Source organism: Oncorhynchus keta, chromosome 32 (assembly GCF_023373465.1).
Source record: "Oncorhynchus keta strain PuntledgeMale-10-30-2019 chromosome 32, Oket_V2, whole genome shotgun sequence".
NCBI classification, from domain to species: Eukaryota; Metazoa; Chordata; class Actinopteri; order Salmoniformes; family Salmonidae; genus Oncorhynchus; species Oncorhynchus keta.
This window is the reverse complement of record NC_068452.1, coordinates 29,755,008-29,779,178: the sequence shown is the minus strand read 5'-3', so window position 1 is coordinate 29,779,178 and position 24,171 is coordinate 29,755,008. Positions and strand designations below refer to the sequence as shown.

General features: G+C 43.1%; 1 protein-coding gene across 1 annotated transcript in view; it reads right to left on the bottom strand.

The window, feature by feature from the left end:
* LOC118364666 (alpha-1,6-mannosylglycoprotein 6-beta-N-acetylglucosaminyltransferase B-like) overlaps positions 1-22,248 on the bottom strand; it is an 88,695-nt gene extending 66,447 nt beyond the window's left edge. Inside the window, exons 1-3 of the mRNA XM_052491310.1 lie at positions 21,726-22,248; positions 19,940-20,052; positions 1,266-1,413 (exon numbers count right to left, since the gene is read on the bottom strand). Of these exons, the coding sequence (XP_052347270.1) occupies positions 1,266-1,413; positions 19,940-20,052; positions 21,726-21,793 (329 nt within the window). The 5' untranslated portion in view covers positions 21,794-22,248. The remainder of the gene's footprint in view (positions 1-1,265; positions 1,414-19,939; positions 20,053-21,725) is intronic.
* Positions 22,249-24,171: the final 1,923 nt, after the last annotated feature.

Below are 24,171 nucleotides of genomic sequence, written 5' to 3'. Positions count from 1 at the left end.
CTGTACACAGTGGTCAACACTGGCCTTTGGCTTTTGTTCAAACTGTACAGCTTTATCTAACATATCCATTTAAATGAATGGTTGGGAGTTTTTTTTATTTTTAAGAAATGGGCAATGGTTTAGACCTGGGCTTTTGATGTAAGTGTATGAGCATGGGTGTGGTATGTGTGTCTAAAATGCTGTATTACGTTGCGTAAAATCCCCCTCTAATATCACTTGACCATGTACTGCCCTACGGGCAAGTGTTAGACATCCCTTCCTATTCCCTCCTATGAGGCAGCATGTCAGAACAGAACAGACACAGACAGAGCGGTCCTCTGCACCAGACTGCAGCACAGACTGATCAGTATAGGAAACATTCCTGTGGCCAGACAGAGAATCCTGTCCTCCCTCTATAGAACACCACTAATACATTTACAATGGGTGTCTGGCCCTGGAGAACCATATACAGCATTAAAGAGAGAGAGACGGCTGATTCCTTTTTAAAGACCTAACAGTGGACTCTGAATGGCTCTGGGTTCTTTGTTTGCATCTGTTAAACTGCACCTTGGCTGAATTCTGAGCAGGTCACCAAGCAGACTAGACTTCATTACCAAAGGCAAACTGCTGAAGCCTAGAAATGCTCCCCCTTTTTCATAATCGCTTACCGTTAGGCTGACTTGATCAGCAATGAATGGCCTCTTTCCGGCAACATTTAGGAAGAAAATCCTCATCATTTCTGTAGTACCTCCCAAAGAAGCCAATTAGATGCCTGTACTGTACATGATAGAATGTGAATAGTGGGAGTTATTTATGTTCTAATAATACTGTCTACTCTGGTGGTTAGAATTCATATCAAACATCCACAACTCTGCATCCTGGCAGTTAGCTCAACTCTCAGACATAGTTTGAACAGGGATTCTTTTCCTGGTGTGAGACAGTGAGTGTAGGAGCAGGGACGTCCAGAAGGGATGGCCAGAGTGTCAGACATGGGCAAACCCCGGCAGGAGGGAGCCTCTCAACCCCCTGTATGAGAGAGGTCCGTTGCCATGGAGACAGAAGAGCAAACTCCAGGTTGTTAGCCTCTGCATGTCTGGTAGCGCAGCATCCTTGTCTGACTTTCCATGTCCACCCAATAACAGGGCAAATAGATAGGAAAATGTTGAGACTAACGAGACAACTTCTAGTTTAAATATTCTCCAATTATTTGTTTATATGCAGACAAATACATGCATACACCATACATTATGTAATGGCAGGCCTGCTACCAAACCCCAGAACCCTACCTGTCCAGTGCTGAGCTGAGTTCATCCAGTCTGTGGGAGTCTGTGGTGGTGTTGCCCAGTTTGGACAAAGTGTCCATCCTCTTCATGATGACCTCCAGCATATCACTGATCTTCCTCAGCACCCCGCGAGACTCTGGACCTCCCAGCACTGCCAACACACAGACACATACAGTAGGTCAGATAAGAGCACAAGGGCTGGGGTCAATTCAATATGAAGGCTGTCAATTCAGGAAATAAACTTAAATAACAATTCAAAATGTGGAAAAACTGCATCTATTTTTAATGACTTCTCAAACTGAGGACTAGAAGCTTTTTTTTAAATGTTTCAATGTTTTTAAAAAATTTTTTTTTATTAAAACCACTTTCTGAATTCATCCATGAAGAGCAAAATACTGTTAAATAGAATACAGGCGTAACTGAATAACAGAGACAGAATACAATATGGAATTTTATTGAATATTTTTTGGGTAGGATAGTGTGGGGTAGGTCTCGTCTCAGAGGAATGTTCCTCAGAACCAGATGCTGATGACAGGTTGCCCTATGCTGGGCAGCTGGCATCAAACCCCCCCACCCACTGGGAGAACGGGGATCCGATGACGGGCCTTCAGTTGGTGGTGGTGGGGAGGTCGTTGGAAGACTGTTGCTGCAAAACAGCAAGTGGGAGACGCAAGGTTTGAGATTCATGCCCATAGACCCTTTTCCAGTACACGACACACTGACTTCACGCACAGATGCACGAGACGCTTGGCTGCAGTAAGAAAGCCATCGCCATCTGCGCCTATTCAACATAGCCTAGATTTGTTTTTATTACTTCTGAACAACAACAAAAAACATTTTGGGGTTCTCATACGCCTTCAATGATGTTTTGATTCTTGCTTGAACAGCCTCTAAGATTATATTTGGTTGTGATCTTTGCAAAATAACTATGCTAACGCTCATTGATATAGTCTGTAGCAAAAGCTAACCAATTGTACTGGTTACGGTTGAAGTGTTTTCTAAGTATAATACAGTTGATTTGCGATGATGACACAAACATTATGTTAAACAGGACATTCATACAAGCCTTAAAATCCAATTATAATCCAAAAGTAGTGTGAAATGCACTCATAAGCAACATGTAAATAGAGGCTATTTTTTTGCTGGCTTTCTCTAAGAAACCCGTGTTCTGCAACCAACTTGCGCACATCGCCCTCGTGCGGCAACGTTTGCAAACACAGAAAGGGGTCTACTGGTTGAACGAGATTAAAGTAATTATTACACGAGTGAGTCCATAGGTTAATCCGCAACCGTGGTGGAATTGCCTTAGTGTGCCATGATCATAGGGTGAAGTTACAGTGGGGCAAAAAAGTATTTAGTCAGCCACCAATTGTGCAAGTTCTCCCACTTAAAAAGATGAGAGGCCTGTAATTTTCATCATAGGTACACTTCAACTATGACAAACAAAATGAGAAAAACAAATCCAGAAAAACACATTGTAGGATTTATAATGAATTTATTTGCAAATTATGGTGGAAAATAAGTATTTGGTCACCTACAAACAAGCAAGATTTCTGGCTCTCACAGACCTGTAACAACTTCTTTAAGAGGCTCCTCTGTCCTCCACTCATTACCTGTATTAATGGCACCTGTTTGAACTTGTTATCAGTATAAAAGACACCTGTCCACAACCTCAAACAGTCACACTCCAAACTCCACTATGGCCAAGAACAAAGAGCTGTCTAAGGACACCAGAAACAAAATCGTAGACCTCCACCAGGCTGGGAAGACTGAATCTGCAATAGGTAAGCAGCTTGGTTTGAAGAGATCCACTGTGGGAGCAATTATTAGGAAATGGAAGACATACAAGACCACTGATAATCTCCCTCGATCTGGGGCTCCACGCAAGATCTCACCCCATGGGGTCAAAATGATCACAAGAACGGTGAGCAAGAATCCCAGAACCACACAGGGGGACCTAGTGAATGACCTGCAGAGAGCTGGGACCAAAGTAACAAAGCCTACCATCAGTAACACACTACGCCGCCAGGGACTCAAATCCTGCAGTGCCAGACGTGTCCCCCTGCTTAAGCCAGTACATGTCCAGGCCCGTCTGAAGTTTGCTAGAGAGCATTTGGATGATCCAGAAGAAGATTGGGAGAATGTCATATGGTCAGATCAAACCAAAATAGAACTTTATGGTAAAAACTCAACTCGTCGTGTTTGGAGGACAAAGAATCCTGAGTTGCATCCAAAGAACACCATACCTACTGTGAAGCATGGGGGTGGAAACATCATGCTTTGGGGCTGTTTTTCTGCAAAGGGACCAGGACGACTGATCCGTGTAAAGGAAAGAATGAATGGAGCCATGTATCGTGAGATTTTGAGTGAAAAACCTCCTTCCATCAGCAAGGGCATTGAAGATGAAACGTGGCTGGGTCTTTTAGCATGACAATGATCCCAAACACACCGTCCGGGCAACGAAGGAGTGGCTTCGTAAGAAGCATTTCAAGGTCCTGGAGTGGCCTAGCCAGTCTCCAGATCTCAACCCCATAGAAAATCTTTGGAGGGAGTTGAAAGTCCGTGTTGCCCAGCAACAGCCCCAAAACATCACTGCTCTAGAGGAGATCTGCATGGAGGAATGGGTCAAAATACCAGCAACAGTGTGTGAAAACCTTGTGAAGACTTACAGAAAACGTTTGACCTCTGTCATTGCCAACAAAGGGTATATAAACTTTTGTTATTGACCAAATACTTATTTTCCATCATCATTTGCAAATAAATTCATTAAAAATCCTACAATGTGATTTTCTGGATTTTGTTTTCTCATTTTGTCTGTCATAGTTGAAGTGTACCTATGATGAAAATTACAGGCCTCATCTTTTTAAGTGGGAGAACTTGCACAATTGGTGGCTGACTAAATAGTTTTTGCCCCACTGTAATAGGTGAATGACACGCTTGCTAATACTAAAGGAGGAGAGACCTGACGCTATGCTGATGAGGTAAAATTATGACACTACCCTATAAATACCGGCTATAATGATGAGGTAATGTTACAGGCACTACCCTATAAATACCGGCTATACTGATGAGGTAATGTTACAGGCACTACCCTATAAATACCGGCTATACTGATGAGGTAATGTTACAGGCACTACCCTATAAATACCGGCTATACTAATGAGGTAATGTTATAGGCACTACCCTATAAATACAGGCTTTACTGATGAGGTAATGTTACAGGCACTACCCTATAAATACCGGCTATACTGATGAGGTAATGTTATTGGCACTACCCTATAAATACAGGCTATACTGATGAGGTAATGTTACAGGTACTACCCTATAAATACCGGCTATACTGATGAGGTAATGTTATAGGCACTACCCTATAAATACCAGTTCTCGGGGGCCTGATTGGTGTCACAGTTTTCCCCCATCCCAAGGCAAACACACCTGATTTAAACTAATTAACTGAAGATCATGATTAGATGATTATTGGAGTCAGGTGTGTTAGCTGGGGCTGGGGCAAAAGTGTGACACCAATCAGGCCCCCGAGGACTGGAGTTGCCCTGAGCTATGCTGATGAGTGAGATAGTGATGTGAATTATATGAGCGAGCGGGCGGGCAGGCGGGCAGGCAGGCGGGCAGGCAGGCAGATAGAGATCTGTTGTGTGGTTAACTGATATATTGACAAAGAGAACTGCCAATTAAATCAGACATGTTGGAAGTACAAGCACCATTGCCTCTGATCCATACTGTCAGCATATCAGCATCATCCAAAATGAGTTAATCTAACTAAACAATCAATCCCTGGGCTAAGTACAACACAGAACCTAGGGGACAAGCCTCCTGCTTCCCCACTCCCACGGCCTATCCATTCTACAATATGAAGAATAAATTGAATCTAGAAATCGGCTTCCTATTTCTCAACAAAGCATCCTTCACTCATGCTGCCAAACATACCCTCGTAAAACTGACTATCCTACCGATCCTTGACTTCGGCAATGTCATTTACAAAATAGCCTTCAACACTCTACTCAACAAATTGGATGCAGTCTATCACAGTGCCATCCTTTTTGTCACCAAAGCCCCATATACAACCCACCACTGCGACCTGTACACTCTCGTTGGCTGGCCCTCGCTTCATACTCGTCACCAAACCCACTGGCTCCAGGTCATCTACAAGTCTTTGCTAGGTGAAGCCCTTCCTCATCTCAGCTCACTGGTCACCATAGCAGCACCCACCCGTTGCACGCGCTCCAGCAGGTATATTTCACTGGTCACCCCCAAAACCAATTCCTCCTTTCCTTCCAATTCTCTGCTGCCAATGACTGGAACGAACTTTAAAAATCACTGAAGCTGAAGACTCGTATCTCCCTCACTAACTTTAAGCACCAGCTGTCAGAGCACCTCACAGAACACAGCACCTGTACATAACCCATCTGTAAATAGCCCATCAAACTACCTCATCCCCATACTGTATTTATTTATTTATTTTGCTCCTTTGCACCCCAGTATCCTTACTTGCACAATCATCTTCTGCAAATCTATCACTCCAGTGTTTAATTGCTATAATGTAATTACTTCGCAAGTATGGCCTATTTATTGCCTTACCTCCCTTATCTTTCCTCATTTGCACACACTTTATACAGACTTTTTATACTGTATGTTTGTTTATCCCACGTGTAACTCTGTGTTGTTGTATGTGTCGAACTGCTTTGCTTTATCATGGCCAGGTCGCAGTTGTAAATGAGAACTTGTTCTCAACTGGCCTACCTGGTTAAATAAAGGTGTTCTCAACTAGCTTACCTGGTTAAATAAAGGTGTTCTCAACTAGCCTACCTGGTTAAATAAAGGTGTTCTCAACTAGCCTACCTGGTTAAATAAGGGTGTTCTCAACTGGCCTACCTGGTTAAATAAAGGTTTTCTCAACTAGCCTATCTGGTTAAATAAAGGTGTTCTCAACTAGCCTACCTGGTTAAATAAAGGTGTTCTCAACTAGCCTACCTGGTTAAATAAAGGTGTTCTCAACTGGCCTACCTGGTTAAATAAAGGTGTTCTCAACTGGCCTACCTGGTTAAATAAAGGTGTTCTCAACTAGCCTACCTGGTTAAATAAAGGTGTTCTCAACTAGCCTACCTGGTTAAATAAAGGTGTTCTCAACTAGCCTACCTGGTTAAATAAAGGTGAAATAAAAACATAAAAACAATGAGGCTTAATGCCTTTTCAAAGGCTGCGTCACAATACAGATTCACTCAAGATTGCATTTGAAATGCAATGCATTGCAGACAGATGTTGCATGAATATCTCAGCCAGGCCCTGTGGTATTTTCGGTGCACCTTGACAAAACAACATCCAGGAGTTTCTCTGTTTTATTTATTTAACCTTTATTTAACTAGGCAAGTCACTAAGAACAAATTCGTATTTACGATGAGGGCCTACTAAAAAGGCAAAAGGCCTCCTGCGGGGACGGGGGCTGGGATTAGAAAAATTCAAAAACACCTTCATTTGACCTTCATTACTGAGGCAGAGACCACAGGGACAAACAGGAAGGGAACAAATTAGGCTGACGTTTTTGTTTTTCCCCTTCTCTCGCGGCTCCAATTACCCATGACCCAGAGAGAGCAAGGGAACCAGAATGATGCTGTTAGCACTCACCTGGTCAATGAAAGAGCCCGTAGCTATTAGACCAGGGTCAACTCAGTTCTCCACCACACCACACTCACATGTCACAGCCATGCTCTCCCTTATGTTTACCTAATTACTCTGCTCGAACTCCACAATGGAGAATTTATTAACTAAAGAGCACACCCAAGTCAAACAGAATGTTGAATCAATATAACCAGCTCTGCAGTTAAATGAGAATAGTACAGCTTCTGGTTAACAAGCTCTTAAAAGAGGAGTGTTCCTTTTAGTTCATTGTACCAAAAGTCTAGATGCAAAAATAAATAATAGCCTTATCCTTACCTATGTCTGACAGTCTGAGTCGTTAAGAACACTGACACTGATCGACAACAGCCCCAAAATGCTGTGACTGTGGTGTGAATGAAATAGAGCTTAACCTTTGTGGTCATTCATCAAGCGTATTAGGCTCTTAAAAATGCATTGTGTGCAGACTCACTTGCTTTCACTGTCAGACTTCATTTGTCACCGTCTAAGAGAAAGTCACCTTTGTCAGAAAAAAAGAAAGTTTTAAATTAAACCACACAACAAAACAAACTCAAGAGTAAGTACTTAATCAGGGGAGAAACTGATTAGAATGGAATTGATCTTCCTGCACTGGAGATTCACGGTGTGTGTGTGTGGTGTGTGTGTGTGTGTGTGTACAAGTGTGCCCCTGTGACATGTGTGTAAATATACAGACACGCTTTTATCTCAAATGTTTTCCTTTCATCCTGTCATGGTTACATCTTCCATAGCTGTCTAGAGTGAGCAATTAAAACAGGCTAGATAGGCTTCTCTTCATTCACTAAAGCTGACAGCAGGGACTGTTCATACAGTTGAATTCAGAAGTTCACATACACCTTAGCCAAATGCATTTAAACATTTTCACAATTCCTGACGTTTAATCCTAGTAAAAATTCCCTGTCTTAGGTCAGTTAGGATCACCACTTTATTTTAGCAATGTGAAATGTCAGAATTATAGTAGAAAATGATTTATTTCAGCTTTTATTTATTTCATCACATTCCCAGTGGGTCAGAAGTTTACATACACTCAATTAGTATTTGGTAGCATTGCCTTTAAAATGTTTAACTTGGATCAATCGTTTCACGTATCCTTCCACAAGCTTCCCACTATAAGTTGGGTGAATTTTGGCCCATTCCTCCTGACAGAGCTGGTGTGACTGAGTCAGGTTTGTAGGCCTCCTTGCTCGCACACGCTTTTTCAGTTCTGCCCACACATTTTCTATAGGATTGAGGTCAGGGCTTTGTGATGGACACTCCAATACTTTGACTTTGTTGTCCTTAAGCCATTTTGCTACAACTTTGAAAGTATGCTTGGGGTCATTGTCCATTTGGAAGACCCACTTGCGACCAAGCTTTAAACTTCCTGACTGATGTCTTGAGATGTTGCTTCAATATATCCACATAATTTTACTACCTCATGATGCCATCTATTTTGTGAAGTGCACCAGCCCCTCCTGCAGCAAAGCCCCCCCACACCATGATGCTGCCACCCCCGTGCTTCATGGTTAGGATGATGTTGTTAATTTTGCAAGCCTCCCCCTTTTCCCTCCAAACATAACGATGGTCATTATGGCCAAACAGTTCTATTTTTGTTTCATTTGACCAGAGGACATTTCTCCATGAAGTATGATTTCCGTCCCCATGTGCAGTTGCAAACCGTAGTCTGGCTTTTTAATGCCGGTTTTGGAGCAGTGGCTTCTTCCTTGCTGAGTGGCCTTTCAGGTTATGTAAATATAGGACTCGTTTTAGTGTGAATATAGATACCTTTGTACCTGTTTCCTCCAGCATCTTCACAATGTTCTTTGCTGTTCTTCTGGGATTGATTTGCACTTTTTGCACCAAAGTACGTTCATCTCTAGGAGACAGAATGCGTGTCCTTCCTGAGCGGTATGATGGCTGCGTTGTCCCACGGTGTTTATACTTGCATACTATTGTTTGTACAGATGAACGTGGTACCTTCAAGCGTTTGGAATTTGCTCCCAAGGATGAACCAAAATTGTGGAGGTCTTGGCTGATTTATTTTGATTGTCCCTTGATGTCAAGCAAAGAGGCACTGAGTTTGAAGGTAGGCCTTGAAATACATCCACAGGTGCACCTCCAATTGAGAAGCTTCTAAAGCCATGACATAATTTTCAGGACTTTTCCAAGCTGTTTAAAAGGCACAGTCAACTTAATGTATGTAAACTTCTGACCCACTGGAATTGTGATAGAGTGAATTTTTTGTGAAATAATCTGTCTGTAAACAATTGTTGGAAAAATGACTTGTGTCATGCACAAAGTAGATGTCCTAACCGACTTGCCAAAACTATAGTTTGTTAACAAGAAGTGTGTAGAGTGGTTGAAAAACGAGTTATGACTCCAACCTAAGTGTATGTAAACTTCAAACTTCAACTGTACATCCATTTAAATGAAATCCCCAGACTGGACCAGTTTGACAAAATCATGACTCAAAAAGGAGAGAGAGGGAGATCTGTAATGTACAGAAACACTTCAAAGAACATCTCCCTTATTTTCCTGGTAATAACTGTTATAGAATGCTGAAATACAGCATATGCTCGCCCTACAGTAATGCTAGAGATTTAAATAATTCAACAATAGCAAAAAATTATGTAGAAGTCATTCATAATTTTCAACATCAAGAGCAATTCTATTGATGCATTTGTTCAACAGGGGAGCATGAGGCTTACAGAGACGGTCTCTCAACCAGAGTCGAGGCTATAAAGCAGGTGCCAAGTTCCAGGAAGGCTCTCCCTGCCGCATGGAGTCTAAACATTGCCCCTGGGCTATGAGTCTAGGTGGAACTGGAACGTAGCTTCACAATAACGACGTTTCTCACACGTCTCGCCCATAAATCGTCATTATGGAAACTAACACCCCTCCCACGCAGTACATTAAAAAAATTATTTGATATATGTTCGCAATCTATTGTTCATCAGTTACCTCTATGTATTGCTCCAGCGACTAGCCTCCCCTGGAGGTGAGCAGGCTAATGTGTTTTCACCAAGTCCTGCGCTGTTCGTGGTTTCAGCAGCCGGTTTGCCGATAGTATCTGTGTGCTAATGTGGGCCGTTGCCATGTCATTCCTCATCTACTGGTTAATAAAGGGCCCATTTAACAAGAACTAATCTCCTTTAACAACTCTATTTTGTAAGTGCCACAACACAAATCGATTTTATGAACAAATTCAAATTAGATAGCCATACCGTAGCTAGCTGAGAGCAGAGCACCGGTCGGCTAGTCTCATTTCACAGTCACTGTGCCTCCATCACTGGTTTGAAATAGCTCGCCCCAAATGGGACTGCTCACATAGATGGACAGCAAACAGACTTTGGGACTGCTCACATAGATGGACAGCAAACAGACTTTGGGACTGCTCACATAGATGGACAGCAAACAGACTTTGGGACTGCTCACATAGATGGACAGCAAACAGACTTTGGGACTGCTCACATAGATGGACAGCATCTATCATATTTTTTTATGGCTCACTGTACTATAGGAAAAATAAGTTGCTTTACATTCACCACTTTTTTCATAACACTGTGTTGTGTTTCTTGCCAGCTTGGATGAGAAACATCTGTTCATAGGAATAATTCATTAGATCAGTGTAGTACTTTTCCGAGCAGCTTTGCATGAACAGTTACTAATTGTCTGCTCTCTCATTGACTTTTAGTAGGGACACATATTAACGTTATAGGTCCTGAGAGTCTGGCGTCTGAACTACAACGGTTTCCTGCAGCCCGTCATCAGAGCCTCTGAGGTGAGGACAGATAATAAGTTCAGGAACCAGAAGGGCTCCCAGTGGGTTAATAAGGCATGTATGACTCAATGGTGTGAAGTGAATATTGCCCTGGTTGGCAATATAATGCCATAGTACTAATCAAATTCCAACTTGGTTTATTGATCACTCCAGCTAAGATTCATTTAGCTGAGAGCTCTTACTGCCTGGACACTGTTAGATCTGAATCTGAGCCGCATGTCATTTAGATTGAAATACAAGTGTTCAGATAGATGAAAGCCTTGCCAAAGGGCCCACATAAGTTATTATTTTGCGTTTCATCCAGACCTTTTCAGAAAAGAACATGTCCCTCTCTGCGAAGCATTGTAAGAGCCTGTGTACTTCTTCTTTCTGAAAATAATATTAACCTTTTACTGCAGTGGGCTAAATCAGGGTCACACAGAGTTGTTTCCTGGTTGTCTTAAACAAATCTACTTTGAAACAAAAAGTATACACCTCACACAGATGGTTATGTACCTACCCTGGGGCGGCAGGGTAGCCTAGTGGTTAGAGCGTTGGATAGTAACCGAAAGGTTGCAAGTTCGAATCCCAGAGCTGACAAGGTACAAATCTGTCGTTCTGTCCCTGAACAGGCAGTTAACCCACTGTTCCTAGGCCGTCATTGAAAATAAGAATTTGTTCTTAACTGGTTAAATAAAAGGTCAAATGAAAAGATATAGATTTGAAATGTATAACATTGTCATGCCCTAGCCTTAGAGAGCTGTTTTATTTCTCTATTTGGTTAGGTCAGGGTGTGATGTAGGGTGGGCATTCTTTCTTTATTTTTATGTTTTGGGTATGGTTCTCAATCAGTGACAGCTGTCTATTGTTGTCTCTGATTGGGAATCATACTTAGGTAGCCCTTCTTACCCTCCTTTCAGTGTGGGTAGTTGACTTTTGTTAGTGGCACTATAGCCCTGTAAGCTTCACGGTTGTTCATTTTGTTTCTTGTTGGCATCATTCTAATAAAAATAAAAAGGTACGCTCACCACACTTCACTTTGGTCCACTTCCAACGACGGCCGTGACAAACATTTTGAGTTTGCATCCCAATATTACACTTGATATCACATAAGACTGAAATAGAGCAACAGTTTTTGTTTAGCAATTATAGAATTCTGGCAAATATTAATAACATTCCACTTTTGAAGCCACTAGAGGGCGATTTGGTCATTTGACTGCAGGAAACTACAAGAGCACGAGACACGCTATGCGTCATTGCGAGCTAACAATCGTGAGCAGTCATCCTCCTAGTTTTTGGGCAGTAAAACACATCAAAATGTTTGTGGCGTGGATCATGAAATCTAGTTAATTTAAACAAATTGGCAAAAGATAGAAAACACAACAGTAAAGCGTCATCCATGCCCTGTGTGTATCCAGTAAGGCAAACATGATACAGTTTAATGCTTGTGTTTGCCATGCCATGCTTTGCCTAATGTCAACCTCTGTGTTGCCTTTGCTACTGTGGCTGTCTGTGGGCATCCTTTCCTCAGCCTCCTGTGGTGGGTGTGGACTTGGGCTGACACTCCAGCAGCATCACAGAGGGATGGCTCTGTATTGTGTCTCATCACACTGCGCTAATCCTGCAGACACACTCGCTGTCTGTCTGGTGTGTGTGTGTCTGTGTGTCTGTCTGGTGTGTGTGTGTGTCTGTTTGGTGTGTGCGATGAGATCCAGGTGAGGGGGGAGTAGAGGGAAAAGGACTGCTGTTGAGGAGAGAGAGAGTAGGATGAGAAAAAGAAAGTGATAGTTTAGGGTTGGGAACTGCCAGGGACTTCATTATCACCATACTTAGGTCCCGATACGATATGTATTGTAAATCTCACGATTCTACAGTATATGTACTATGTGAGAGCAAAATTACAAGATTATGTTATAATAATGTTATTGCATCAAATGGTAGTTTTATGCAACAGAATAGAGTTCTTGGAACTCTAATGTGTCTGTGAACTGAGAGTGGGCCTCTGGGGCATAGTGCTGACAGTAGATTTACGATGCCTTAGGTGATAAACAAGCCACATTCCACTCATGTGAGGGAGAATGCAATGGTCTGACTGGAGAGAGAGAGAGAGAGATGGCTCCGGTATAGATAATGATGAGGTGAACCCTGTTTTGGGGGCAAGATCCTGGTTTCCACACAATGAGAACAGTCTTTACAGCAGATACTGTCTGCTGTGAATTATTCATTTATTTCATACGAATCCTAACCTTGTGACCCATTCCACACATCTTTTGTCGTGTAGACTAAGGGGGAGTATCTTTACTATAGAAGATAGTTGTATCCTTTGTGTCGGGGCTCTCAACAAATCATCTAGAGGTGGTTCGTCAACCAGCCATCGTTATTGCAGATCACTCACATCATTCACTTGTGTGTGTGTGTCTGACCTGCTTTCCTTATTAATACGTGAATAAAGACTAAGTAGAACTCTGACTTGTGTGATAAGTTTCTCTCTCCTCATTTGATAATAAAGAAATAACCACCACAATTGTGATTTGATACTTGCGTTTCTATTGTGATCTGATGTTCCAAACATAATGCCCATTATATTTCTGCTGCAGAGGAGGCTGGTGGGAGTAGCTTTAGGAGGATGGGCTCATTGTAATGGCTGGAATGGAACAAAGGGTACAGAGTCCAACGTTGTTTCCAGATGTTTTATGTTTGATACCATTCCAATAATTCCATCCTAGTCTTTACAATGAGCCTGTCCTCCTATAGCTCCTCCCACAGCCTCCTCTGGTCTACTGCAGAGAGGGAGAGATCATGAGAAAATGAGTTGTGATCAGTCAGGGAAATAAAAGTGCTGAAGACTTGTTGGCTCACTGTTTAAAAAGAAGATGGAGAACAAGCTACAGGATGAAAAATACCAGAGTTTTGGAGCAGGTACAGCCGACTAATGCTACCTAAAGTAGCAAAAAAGTGACAAATATCAATCAAATCTATAACATGCACAGACATACACACATACCTGACCCTGTATTGAATTGTTGGTGGTTTCCGCATAAAACATTACATTTATGCATATCCCTACTGACAATTAGCCTTCAGGTTTTCAAAGGGTTGTGTACAACTGAGAAATGTTGGTACATAAAACTCGAGAGTACTGTGTGTGTGTGTGTGTGCGGTTTTCCTGGTTGAGGACCCTTGGGGTGTCATTCCCTCCCCCCTCTCACCTGCTAGATTGGTAGATTCACACTCCCCCTAGCCCTGCTGCTCTCACTCCTCATACGAATATTGATTAACAGGAGGACTGATTGAGAATGAGTTGCTCTAGTGTACCCGGCAGCCATGGGGGAGCTGACAGAACCAGAACCTATTAGAGCCGACAACCTCTGTCACTTATCCTCTCTCTCCTCATTGCACCTGACAGCCCAGAAAGAGGAAACTATCTACACTAATGTATCTGTCTATGCTTCTCCACAGCTTCAATTAAAAACCTGCCTCTTCCTCCTATTAACCCTCCCTCCCCCTACAGACAATATACACAGACACAAACAAACCCGAAACACATTTTAGGAGAACCACAAGCAAGTTGGAGGCCAGTCTTCTTCATTGGTATGAATGGCAGACATAAGGTGGAACCACCGTAGATGGGGAGCTTTTATGTAGATACTAACAATGTTTACATTCAGCATTCAGTTCACATTTGACCTCCCACCACCACCACCATTCTTATGTTCTGATTGAACGTGTGGCCCGGTATTTTCAGGGTAAATAAGAAATCGGACCCCACCAACAACACAAAGAGGGGAACCGCTGAGTCAGGGACTCTGCACAAGGCTTCTGAGTCAATGTAATGCACACACACATCCAGTTCTCTCACACACACACTCCTTCAAACAATACATACTGACGACTGTGTTCAGCATTAGGCATTCATGTTTGCCATTCAGAGGGTGAATGGGCAAATCAAAAGATTTAAGTGCCTTTGAACAGGGTATGGTAGTAGGTGCCAGGCGCACTGGTTTGAGTGTGTCAAGAACTGCAACGCTGCTGGATTTTCACACTTTTCCCTGTGTGTAGCAACAATGGTCCACCACCCAAAGGACATCCAGCCAACTTGACACAACTGTGGGAAGCATTGGAGCCAACGTCGGCCAGCATTCCTGTGAAATGATTTCAACACCTTGTAGAGTCCATGCCCTAACAAATTGAGGCTGTTCAGAGGGCAAAAGGGATGCAACTCCATATTAGGAAGGTGTTCTTAATATTTTGTATACTTGAACACTCCAGAGAACTAATCATAACATTTAAATTTGACATTTTAGTCAGTTAGCAGGCGCTCTTATGCAGATTGACTTCCAGTTATTTATATAACTTTAAAAAGGTTTGCATTATAATTTTACATATTCGTTTCTCTTCTAGAAATCATGTTTGTGAGAACGCAAGGACAATCCCTTAATGATTGATGAAGGTTTGATCAATCAACACAGAATTATGATGACTGAAAATCTTTTCAGCTGCTCAAGATGAGAAATCTTTGAGGTTTCTCTCCTCTCCTCTCTCTCCCTCCTCTCTCCTCTGCAGAACCCCATGCCTTCTTACCCTGGTGGATGCCATCAGATCTGCTAAGTATCAAAAACATTTGTACGGCCTCCCTACCCGTAGAAACATGGTATTTTCCTTCTGCAAAATGTCACTGCCTATCGTGGAAAATAGAGTGAGAAAGATCTGTACACCATGGCTGTCGTGAGCTTATCAAAATCCAACAGAAAAGCATCCGTCTCTTTGTCTGGCCACCCTGATGGAAGCTCATGTCTTCTTTAGTAATATAATAATAATAATAATATATGCCATTTAGCTGACGCTTTTATCAGCGACTCAGTCATGTCATACATTCTACGTATGGGTGGTCCCGTCACCCACTCCCTGGCGTTAGCGCCATGCTCTACCTGAGCCACAGAAGTCACAACAGCTCACCTCAGTACTGGACCTCCTGCAGTGTCTCTCTGTCCGTGGGGACTACACAGCCTGCTGGACCTCCTGCAGTGTCTCTCTGTCCGTGGGGACTACACAGCCTGCTGGACCTCCTGCAGTGTCTCTCTGTCCGTGGGGACTACACAGCCTGCTGGACCTCCTGCAGTGTCTCTCTGTCCGTGGGGACTACACAGCCTGCTGGACCTCCTGCAGTGTCTCTCTGTCCGTGGGGACTACACAGCCTGCTGGACCTCCTGCAGTGTCTCTCTGTCCGTGGGGACTACACAGCCTGCTGGACCTCCTGCAGTGTCTCTCTGTCCGTGGGGACTACACATCCTGCTGGACCTCCTGCAGTGTCTCTCTGTCCGTGGGGACTACACAGCCTGCTGGACCTCCTGCAGTGTCTCTCTGTCCGTGGGGACTACACAGCCTGCTGGACCTCCTGCAGTGTCTCTCTGTCCGTGGGGACTACACAGCCTGCTGGACCTCCTGCAGTGTCTCTCTGTCCGTGGGGACTACACAGCCTGCTGGACCTCCTGCAGTGTCTCTCTGTCCGTGGGGACTACACAGCCTGCTGGACCTCCTGCAGTGTCTCTCTGTCCGTGGGGACTACACAGCCTGCTGGACCTCCTGCAGTGTCTCTCTGTCCGTGGGGACTACACATGCATGCTGTAACAAAGGCCAATTCATCCCTATTTTTCAAAACCACTTCTGAGAAGACCGCCCTCTGTTTCAAGCGTTCCATTTTTCTTTCACCAAGGCAATCTGTTTTTTTAGAGACCTGTACAGTAAAGAGCCATGTCTTCACTTTGAGAATTCAGTTAATTGCTCTATTTTAGGTAGTGACGACTGCTGAACGACACAATACATGGTCTATCGTTGTCATGAACGCGTCACTGAACACAGCTGCAGTGAAAGTCTTAACACGAGGATGGATTTAACTGCATTATTAGCATTTCAATTAACATGTGAACACATTGTGACAAGATAGCCGTGACATTGAATGGAGGTCAAATTAGATGTCATTTTCACTCTTGTGTACATCCTGCAAAATAGTTCATCAGCTCTCTCTGTTTCATCCTCACCTTAGTGGCTCCTGCCCAACCACTATGTTTTCTGACGCAATACGTGACCTACTATGGGTTACAAGATGTAGGGGAAAACAACATATGTGGTGAGAGTTCATGAGTTATTACCCCCCACTTGGCCTCCGGGCCTAATGTGTGTGAGCCAGTCTACTTCCCTGGCCCCATATTAGCGCCAGACTCCTCCTGTTAATTAGATGTGTACCAACATCCATCAGTGGCATTTTGCTGAGAGAACACCTTAGGCCTAGTACACAAACACACTGTTACAGTGACTGAGTGAATAGACACACAGAAGCTTCATAATGGGTGGTTCCTTAAAGGATGCTACAGTGCTGTGACCTAGCTCTGATTGAGTGTGTATTGCTAGTCTGATAGAAGAGCTACTCAGATTGAGTCTGTAGAACAGCACAATGGAACTTCTGCCTCTCATCTCTCAGCCATACAGGGGGGACAGACAAAATATGTTTACATCCAAACTACTGTATATCAACCATTTAAACAGCATCAGCCTGCCAAGGGCAAATCTTGGAGCTCATTAAATGTACCCTTTCTCCATCTACCCAACAACCAGGCAGGGCCACATTAATAGCCCCTATGGAAAAAGGGGTCTCTGTGAGGGAGGGCTTCAAAGACATTATTAGAAGCCCCTGGAACACCTCTGCAGCCTTTAAGATAGAGAGGATCAAACGTTTCCCAATTTCATGCCTTCGTCCTTTCCAGGAAATAGTCCCCCACCACATCATTAGTTTCACGTTCCATGAAAGACCACCTGCAGAATGCAGGTTAGCATTTATTGGGATGACTCATGTGCTGGAGGCAGCTCTGCTCAGTGGTCACTAGCTGGCCCAGCCACAAAGTCATACAACCCCAACTTTAACCACACTGATAACCCTAATGCCTAACACTAACCTAAATGTAGTTTTTATTCACTTTTACAATATAGCTCATTTTGACTTTGCAGCTGGCACATCTAGTGGATATCACTCAGTTCTGCGTCACGGACAAGACTCACCCCCAAAAATGTTAACCTGCACCAATAATGGGGTAAACGTTTATACAGACATTATTTCAGTGGCCTACTGGGTGTAGCCAAATAGTACAATATTGTACTATCAATAAGAATTGAGCAACAGCAGTCACTGAGAATAGGCTACAATACATTGATTGGTATTGATGTTGACTCAGACAGGTCTGAATTGAGACATATCAATAAGTGGAGGTAACTGAAATGCAAGATTCAAACACGGTCTGTATGAAACCTTAGGAATCTTTTCTATTTCATTGTTGGGTATCAATTCTGTATAACTTTGTGTATATCCCCAGTGTGGTCACTAATCCAACCAGGGAGAATCCTACAACAGAGCCGGTATGCCTGCTAATTCTCTCCCTGTCCACACAACAAGCCCATAAAGCCCTAGCCATCAGATCATCCAATGTAAATAGCATCAAAGCTTGCATAGTTGGATACTATACAGACAGGATCTGGGAGGAATCTACAAACAATTCATTGATTTGTAATCCTCCCACTAGCCTACAGCAGCATCATTCATTGTATAGTAGTATACCGTATCTACTCAAATTTAATTTAGACTTCTCTGAAAGAACATTATGGACAACATGTTATGATAGGCTCAGGCTGCCTCTAATGACTGTATTGTCTATAATGAACAGAAAACAGTAGACAGTAGACTGTCCTAACACAGTTTTGTTGAGGCTTTATCCTGTGGTTGCATTGCAAGTGTGTTCCATTATAAAAACAAACGGCTGAGGGAGAGTGAACTGTTCACTGGCGAACGCCTTTCATCAAGCAACCTTCTCTTCCCTACGTTAGAAACCAGTCTGTTGGGTTTCCTCATATCTATACTTCTTCTCCCGTCCATCTACATCTAAACTCCTCCTCGATCAACTACAGGTCCGTTCATGAGCTCTACTAAAAGGCTTATTACCGTCACAGTCAATCTGGGATATATTTCTATGCTCAGTTGGTCTAATACGTAAAAAAATATCCCCCATTTACTTGGCCCCTAGCCTTTTTCCTCCCTCTTGCAAAACACAAATTGTGTGTGTGCGCGGGTGCACTAAAAGATCCTCATCACTAAAGCAGATCGCACAGTCAACAGGCTCTCTGTGTCACCCCTGGGGACAGAAGTAGCTGACTTGGTGTCTACTATCCTGGTGCTGCTCCAATGAACACTGACCTCCATCCTTCCCATTCAATACACACACAGACACACACACACACACACAGAAGCTCAGAGTTTACTTAGCAAGGCTTTCCCTGGTTGGGTAGCAGGCAGTGTTTAATGAGTTGAGGGCCAAACGCCTTCCCCAGACTGCAGCCTGTGAGTGGTTAATTTATCAGGCTGCGTTCCAGCCTTCCTCTGCTTGCCTGCGTGCCCACGTCCCTCTCCCTCTCTCTCTCTCTGCTGGGTTTGGCGTGCAGCACGGCAGATTACATTATATGAAGATTATCCATCACTTATGGATTTTATCCACAGTTTGGAGGACAGAGAGGGATTCTGCTTTAGATCAGGCTTTCACACAGACAAATAAGCTGTCACTAGAGATTCCTACTGTACTGTGTATTATCACTGCACTGCAGCAGCATTTTAGTCTACAAGCAAGCATCACTGCTGAACAAAGCAAATCATCTGTAAAACAACAAGGCACAGGAATAATTCTAATAATAAGAGTTCTCTCCACTTTATATTGTTCTGTTGGGTGGTTATGTCACCTGATAATGCCCACATTGACACTGTCTCATCCTCATAGGGCAGAGTGTCAGGCTGTAATAAAGCTGAGAGGCAACTGCGCCCAAGCTAACATTGACTCTTCTAAATGATCTGTGCACTGTGATATAAATGCAGGGGCACATAGAACAAACACAGATAACGTGCTCCGAAATTTAAGAGCCTGCTTTCCCAGAGCACGGAACACTGACTAGGGTGAATACTAAAGACCTGGAGGGGGTGACATCTTAGCAAGACTACAGGGAGGTGAGGGGAGAGTAACAAGACCCACATCACCATCTCCCCAGCCCCCCTAACCCCCATCTGGTGAGCAGCAGACTGATGAGGTCTATCAGCCGGCTGCCTGCAATCAAGGGCTTCTGCTGCACTCGGCATGTTCATCCGTGTTTATTGTGTGCAGAGAACGTATGTAGTATTCAGAGGCTGCCAGGCTTTACCAAGAGAGAGACGCTGTAATGTCTGTTTTCTGGAGCTTACCTTCGGCCCGCATGGTGAAGGGAGTGTCTCCGGGTCGCTTGGCCGAGAACTGCCCCCCCAGGGAGGTCATTAGGAAGCACAGGCTGAAGAAGCCGATCCCCACCACAAAGATCCTGCAGGGACAGGGACCAGGGCAGCCAGGAGACAGAGAGCAAGACTCAGGGTTAGAACTCAGGGGGAACAATAAAGAGAAAAACGAGGGAGTTAAGGCAGGGGAGAAGAGGGGGGGAATCAACTGTCAGAATGAAAGCAAAAGAGCTGTACAGTACAAAAGGAATGGGGCACAAGAAGATGATGCAAAATAACAAAGAAACTTAAAGATGACAAGTTTGAATTCGATGGCCATTGGTCTAATGCGTTGCAATTCTTTTCATGGTGGTCGTCAGGGGCACCTCGTATAGCTCAGCAAACAGGAGTTGACGGCATCATGAAAACAAATTATTTTACTTCGTTGTTTTAAGTCCACTTCGGTTTCACTAAGTGTTTTGATCCCATCACCGCATTTCTTGCCATTTAACAGAGTGCAGAGAATCCAATTGTCGAGACTAGAGATGGATTAATTATCAATCAATCATCATACTTAACTAATCTACCTACGTCAATGCTGGGGATCTGGTTGTGGACAAAGGATAATGGCATATTACATACAGTACATAGGTCTTGTGTACAACACAATGTATGAAAAGTCAACTGAAAAAGTATAACATTAAGTATTACAGTTGCATATTTGTGACTGCAACCACAATCCCTGTAGACATTTTCAAATGTTCAGAATGGTGGGTGGAAATGAATGCTCATAACAGATGCCTTTCAAACTGTAGATTACATCCTTGCATGAGAAAAGTGATCCACTGAGAAATGCTCATGCAAATGTTGAAATATTTGAAACCATTCCGGTCCATTCCTCCAGAGGAGAGCTGCTGGATGGAGAGCTAGATTGACATATTACACACCACAGCTCACATCACCTGCTGCTCATTTAACACGGGTTATGATATTGCTTTCTTTCTTCTCATCCTAAAGGGTAGCCCTTTAAAAGAGAGCTTCATTTAACTCAGCGGAAACATTATACTCTTACTGCCGAAGAGCGATGTCACACTTCATCACTGTCCAATATTTGGGCTAATGGTGAAGAGCTGAGTTTTGTGCTCATGAAAGCTAAAACCAGTGTGTTCAGAAATACACATAACTAGTTGATATCACCTACTGTCAGCTGATCTGTACCTTTGTGTGCTTGCATGTCAATGAACACATTCTACACACATGAATTCATTCACAGTAGACACTAGGCACAAGCCTAACTGCCTTTAGAGTGCTGGCAGAGTTCAGGTTTACCATAGTGATCAGAGTATGCCCAAGAGCTCTGAAACAATGCACTGATCTATATTGACTCAAGTGTCAAGTGCACAGGCCTACTGTATAGGTACATGCATGTCATTCTGTGTACAGGGGAAAATACAGGCAACCTACTGTAGAAATATGTAGTTCATATTCAGTCTTGTTGTGCACTATCTGCAATGCACCTTGACCTGTTATGCCATTAGCCTACTAACATGTTTCTGACATGACAGATCCATTTTCACACCTCTATGACATCACAGGTGTGTACTCCTGTCAAGGCAACCTGACCACTGTGAGTTTGTTGTAGTCTACTCATGACGTTCCCATTTTCATAAGGGTAACACATTTTTTTTTCCAACGCAATTTCAGACTTAGGCTACACAGAGAGAGAACATTGCCTGTACATCGAGACCACTAGAACAGTAGCCTACATGTAAATGCTTACCTGAATGGTTTGAACGTCAAAAGACATCTTCTCACCATAGTTGAATAGTCTGTGTTCACAGCACTCATTTTCCGGAGAAGGAGAAAACGCAAAGAGCCCCCAACATTGTGTATTTTTCACAAAGTGTCCTAAGCGCAAACATAAATATAGTCATTGTGAATTAATAGAGCTTTAAAAAATATCGATACATCGACTTCAGAATCGGATAACCAATACTGCACGTGATTGGTTTAGTAAAGTTCGGTAGGAATACACTCCGCTTAACCAGCTGCATACAATAGTTTGCTTCCGCTGAGTTTAAATTAGTCCGTAAATTAACCCGGACTCCGGAGTCCTAGTCGTTCTGTTGGAAAAACAAAAGTAATATTGTTCACTCCTCTCCTTGTTAACATGGTAAACGTGTATGTGTTTCAAGTTGGGAAAGGGGTAGCAGAGTTATCGAGCGTAAAAGTCCATTGCTCACCAGTGAGCACACAATGTGTGCTAGACTCCATTCGCTTTCTGGCGGTGTATTTTCAGATTGTGCAAGTAGCCTAGAACTGTCTTCAGTGCAGCGCCATCTAACGAGTGATACATACAATCAAAAGTTTCAGTATTGCAGGACAAATGACTCCTGTTTTCATAAAAATGTCCCAGTCAGCCCTGCACAGAAGCCTAAATCAAAATAGCAGCGAATTAGTCTCTGGAATAGAAAGCCAACATCATAGATAGCCTAGTTCCTACAGTTCTCATTTAAAAGCACACAAGCTATTCAATAACAAAGTACATGTTTAGTCTTTGGACAGTATAATTTACTTTAAACTTACCAGATTTTTTCACATCCGTTGACGCTGTGGCCTACTTTTTTACTTTCAGCACCATGGCCAGTTCCCTTTGACGTCAGCAGCTGAGCAGACATACACTCAGCAACAACAAAAAACGTCTCTTTTTCAGGACCCTGTCTTTCAAAGAAAATTCGTAAAAATCCAAATAACTTCACAGATCTTCATTGTAATTAACGCGGCTGACACTGGTGAGTTTATCAACAGCAGCACTCAATGGTCTGAATGGGAGGACATTCAAACAATGTCCTCAGCTGCAGTGTGACTGGTAGGACTAGGACCTGACGAGTTTGCATCAGTGAAGAGTTTGGACCTGTTAGACTAGCCTGCTTTGGCCCATTCTATGAATCAATTGCTAAGAATCTACTCTACTATTCTAATATATAGCGAGGTAACTATGGGCAGAAGTTACTCACAACGTTGAATGATCTCACCTTTCCACAATGTATCCTCTATCCTCCCTCTGGCTTTTTGTAACCTAGTGAAAATGTTTTATATATAATATGATAACTAATGATATGAGACCTGAAAACTGGAGGAGAGATGGATGAAACCGATTGTCACAATCCCTAGATTTCATTCAGACACCCATGAAAATCAACATGTCTGTGACCAGCCTGACCACTTGTGCTCCTGCACCTGCAGGACTAGTCAGAGAGGAGAGAGAGAGGAGTATGTCATTGGGTTAAGGCAATAAATCACAGAGAAGAGACAGAAAGAAAGAGAGGAGGCGGCCATTCTTGAGGTCACCCAGGGCCATCCCTAGTATGACAGAGAGCAATCTACATCCCTGCTGCTATGGCAACCATTTTCATGCAGCCCTATGAGCCCTGAATCAGACTGACACGACTGGCAGGCCTGGTACGGTCATAGTGTGGAGAATGGCATTATACCCAAGCTGGCTTCAAAGGCATTGACAGTCAGCTCACATTCATTTAAGATGACAAGTTCAACCCTTCACATTATTTTGTAGAAACAAGGAGGAAGCGCTGCTAAGGTACACAATAGTAGGTTTTGGTAGACAGAAGCTGCTAAGGTACACAATAGTAGGTTTTGGTAGACAGAAGCTGCTAAAGTACACAATAGTAGGTTTTGGTAGACAGAATGATAACATTCATTTTCTCGACCTTGACATCAGTAAAAATGACAACGTTTGTTTGCACACATCAATCTTAAGGAAACCTACCGATGGAAATAACATTCTGAGGGGAGACTACTACCCCAAAAGGCTAAAAGAGAACATTCCATATGGCCAATTCCAATTCCGCAGAATCAGGAAAAAGACTACAGCTGAATTGGAGAATTGCTTCTTGAACCAGGGCTACAGCGCTCAGGTCCTGAAATATCCAGGTTTAATGGCCAGACGACTTGATAGAGAGAACTTGTTGCAAAGGGGAGCGCCTCGTGATACATCAGAGAGAGTGTATTTTGGTACAAAATATAGCACTGAAGCAGAGAACATTAAAAGAAACATAACAAATAATTGGGGAATCATCCAAAGTGATACGCTACAACGCCAAGTCTTCCCAGAGCCACCAGTCAGAAGCTTTAAGAGATGTCCTACACTAAATGACAAATTAGTCTTCCTGGTAACTCTCAAAAGACGTGTCTAGACCACAAACCCA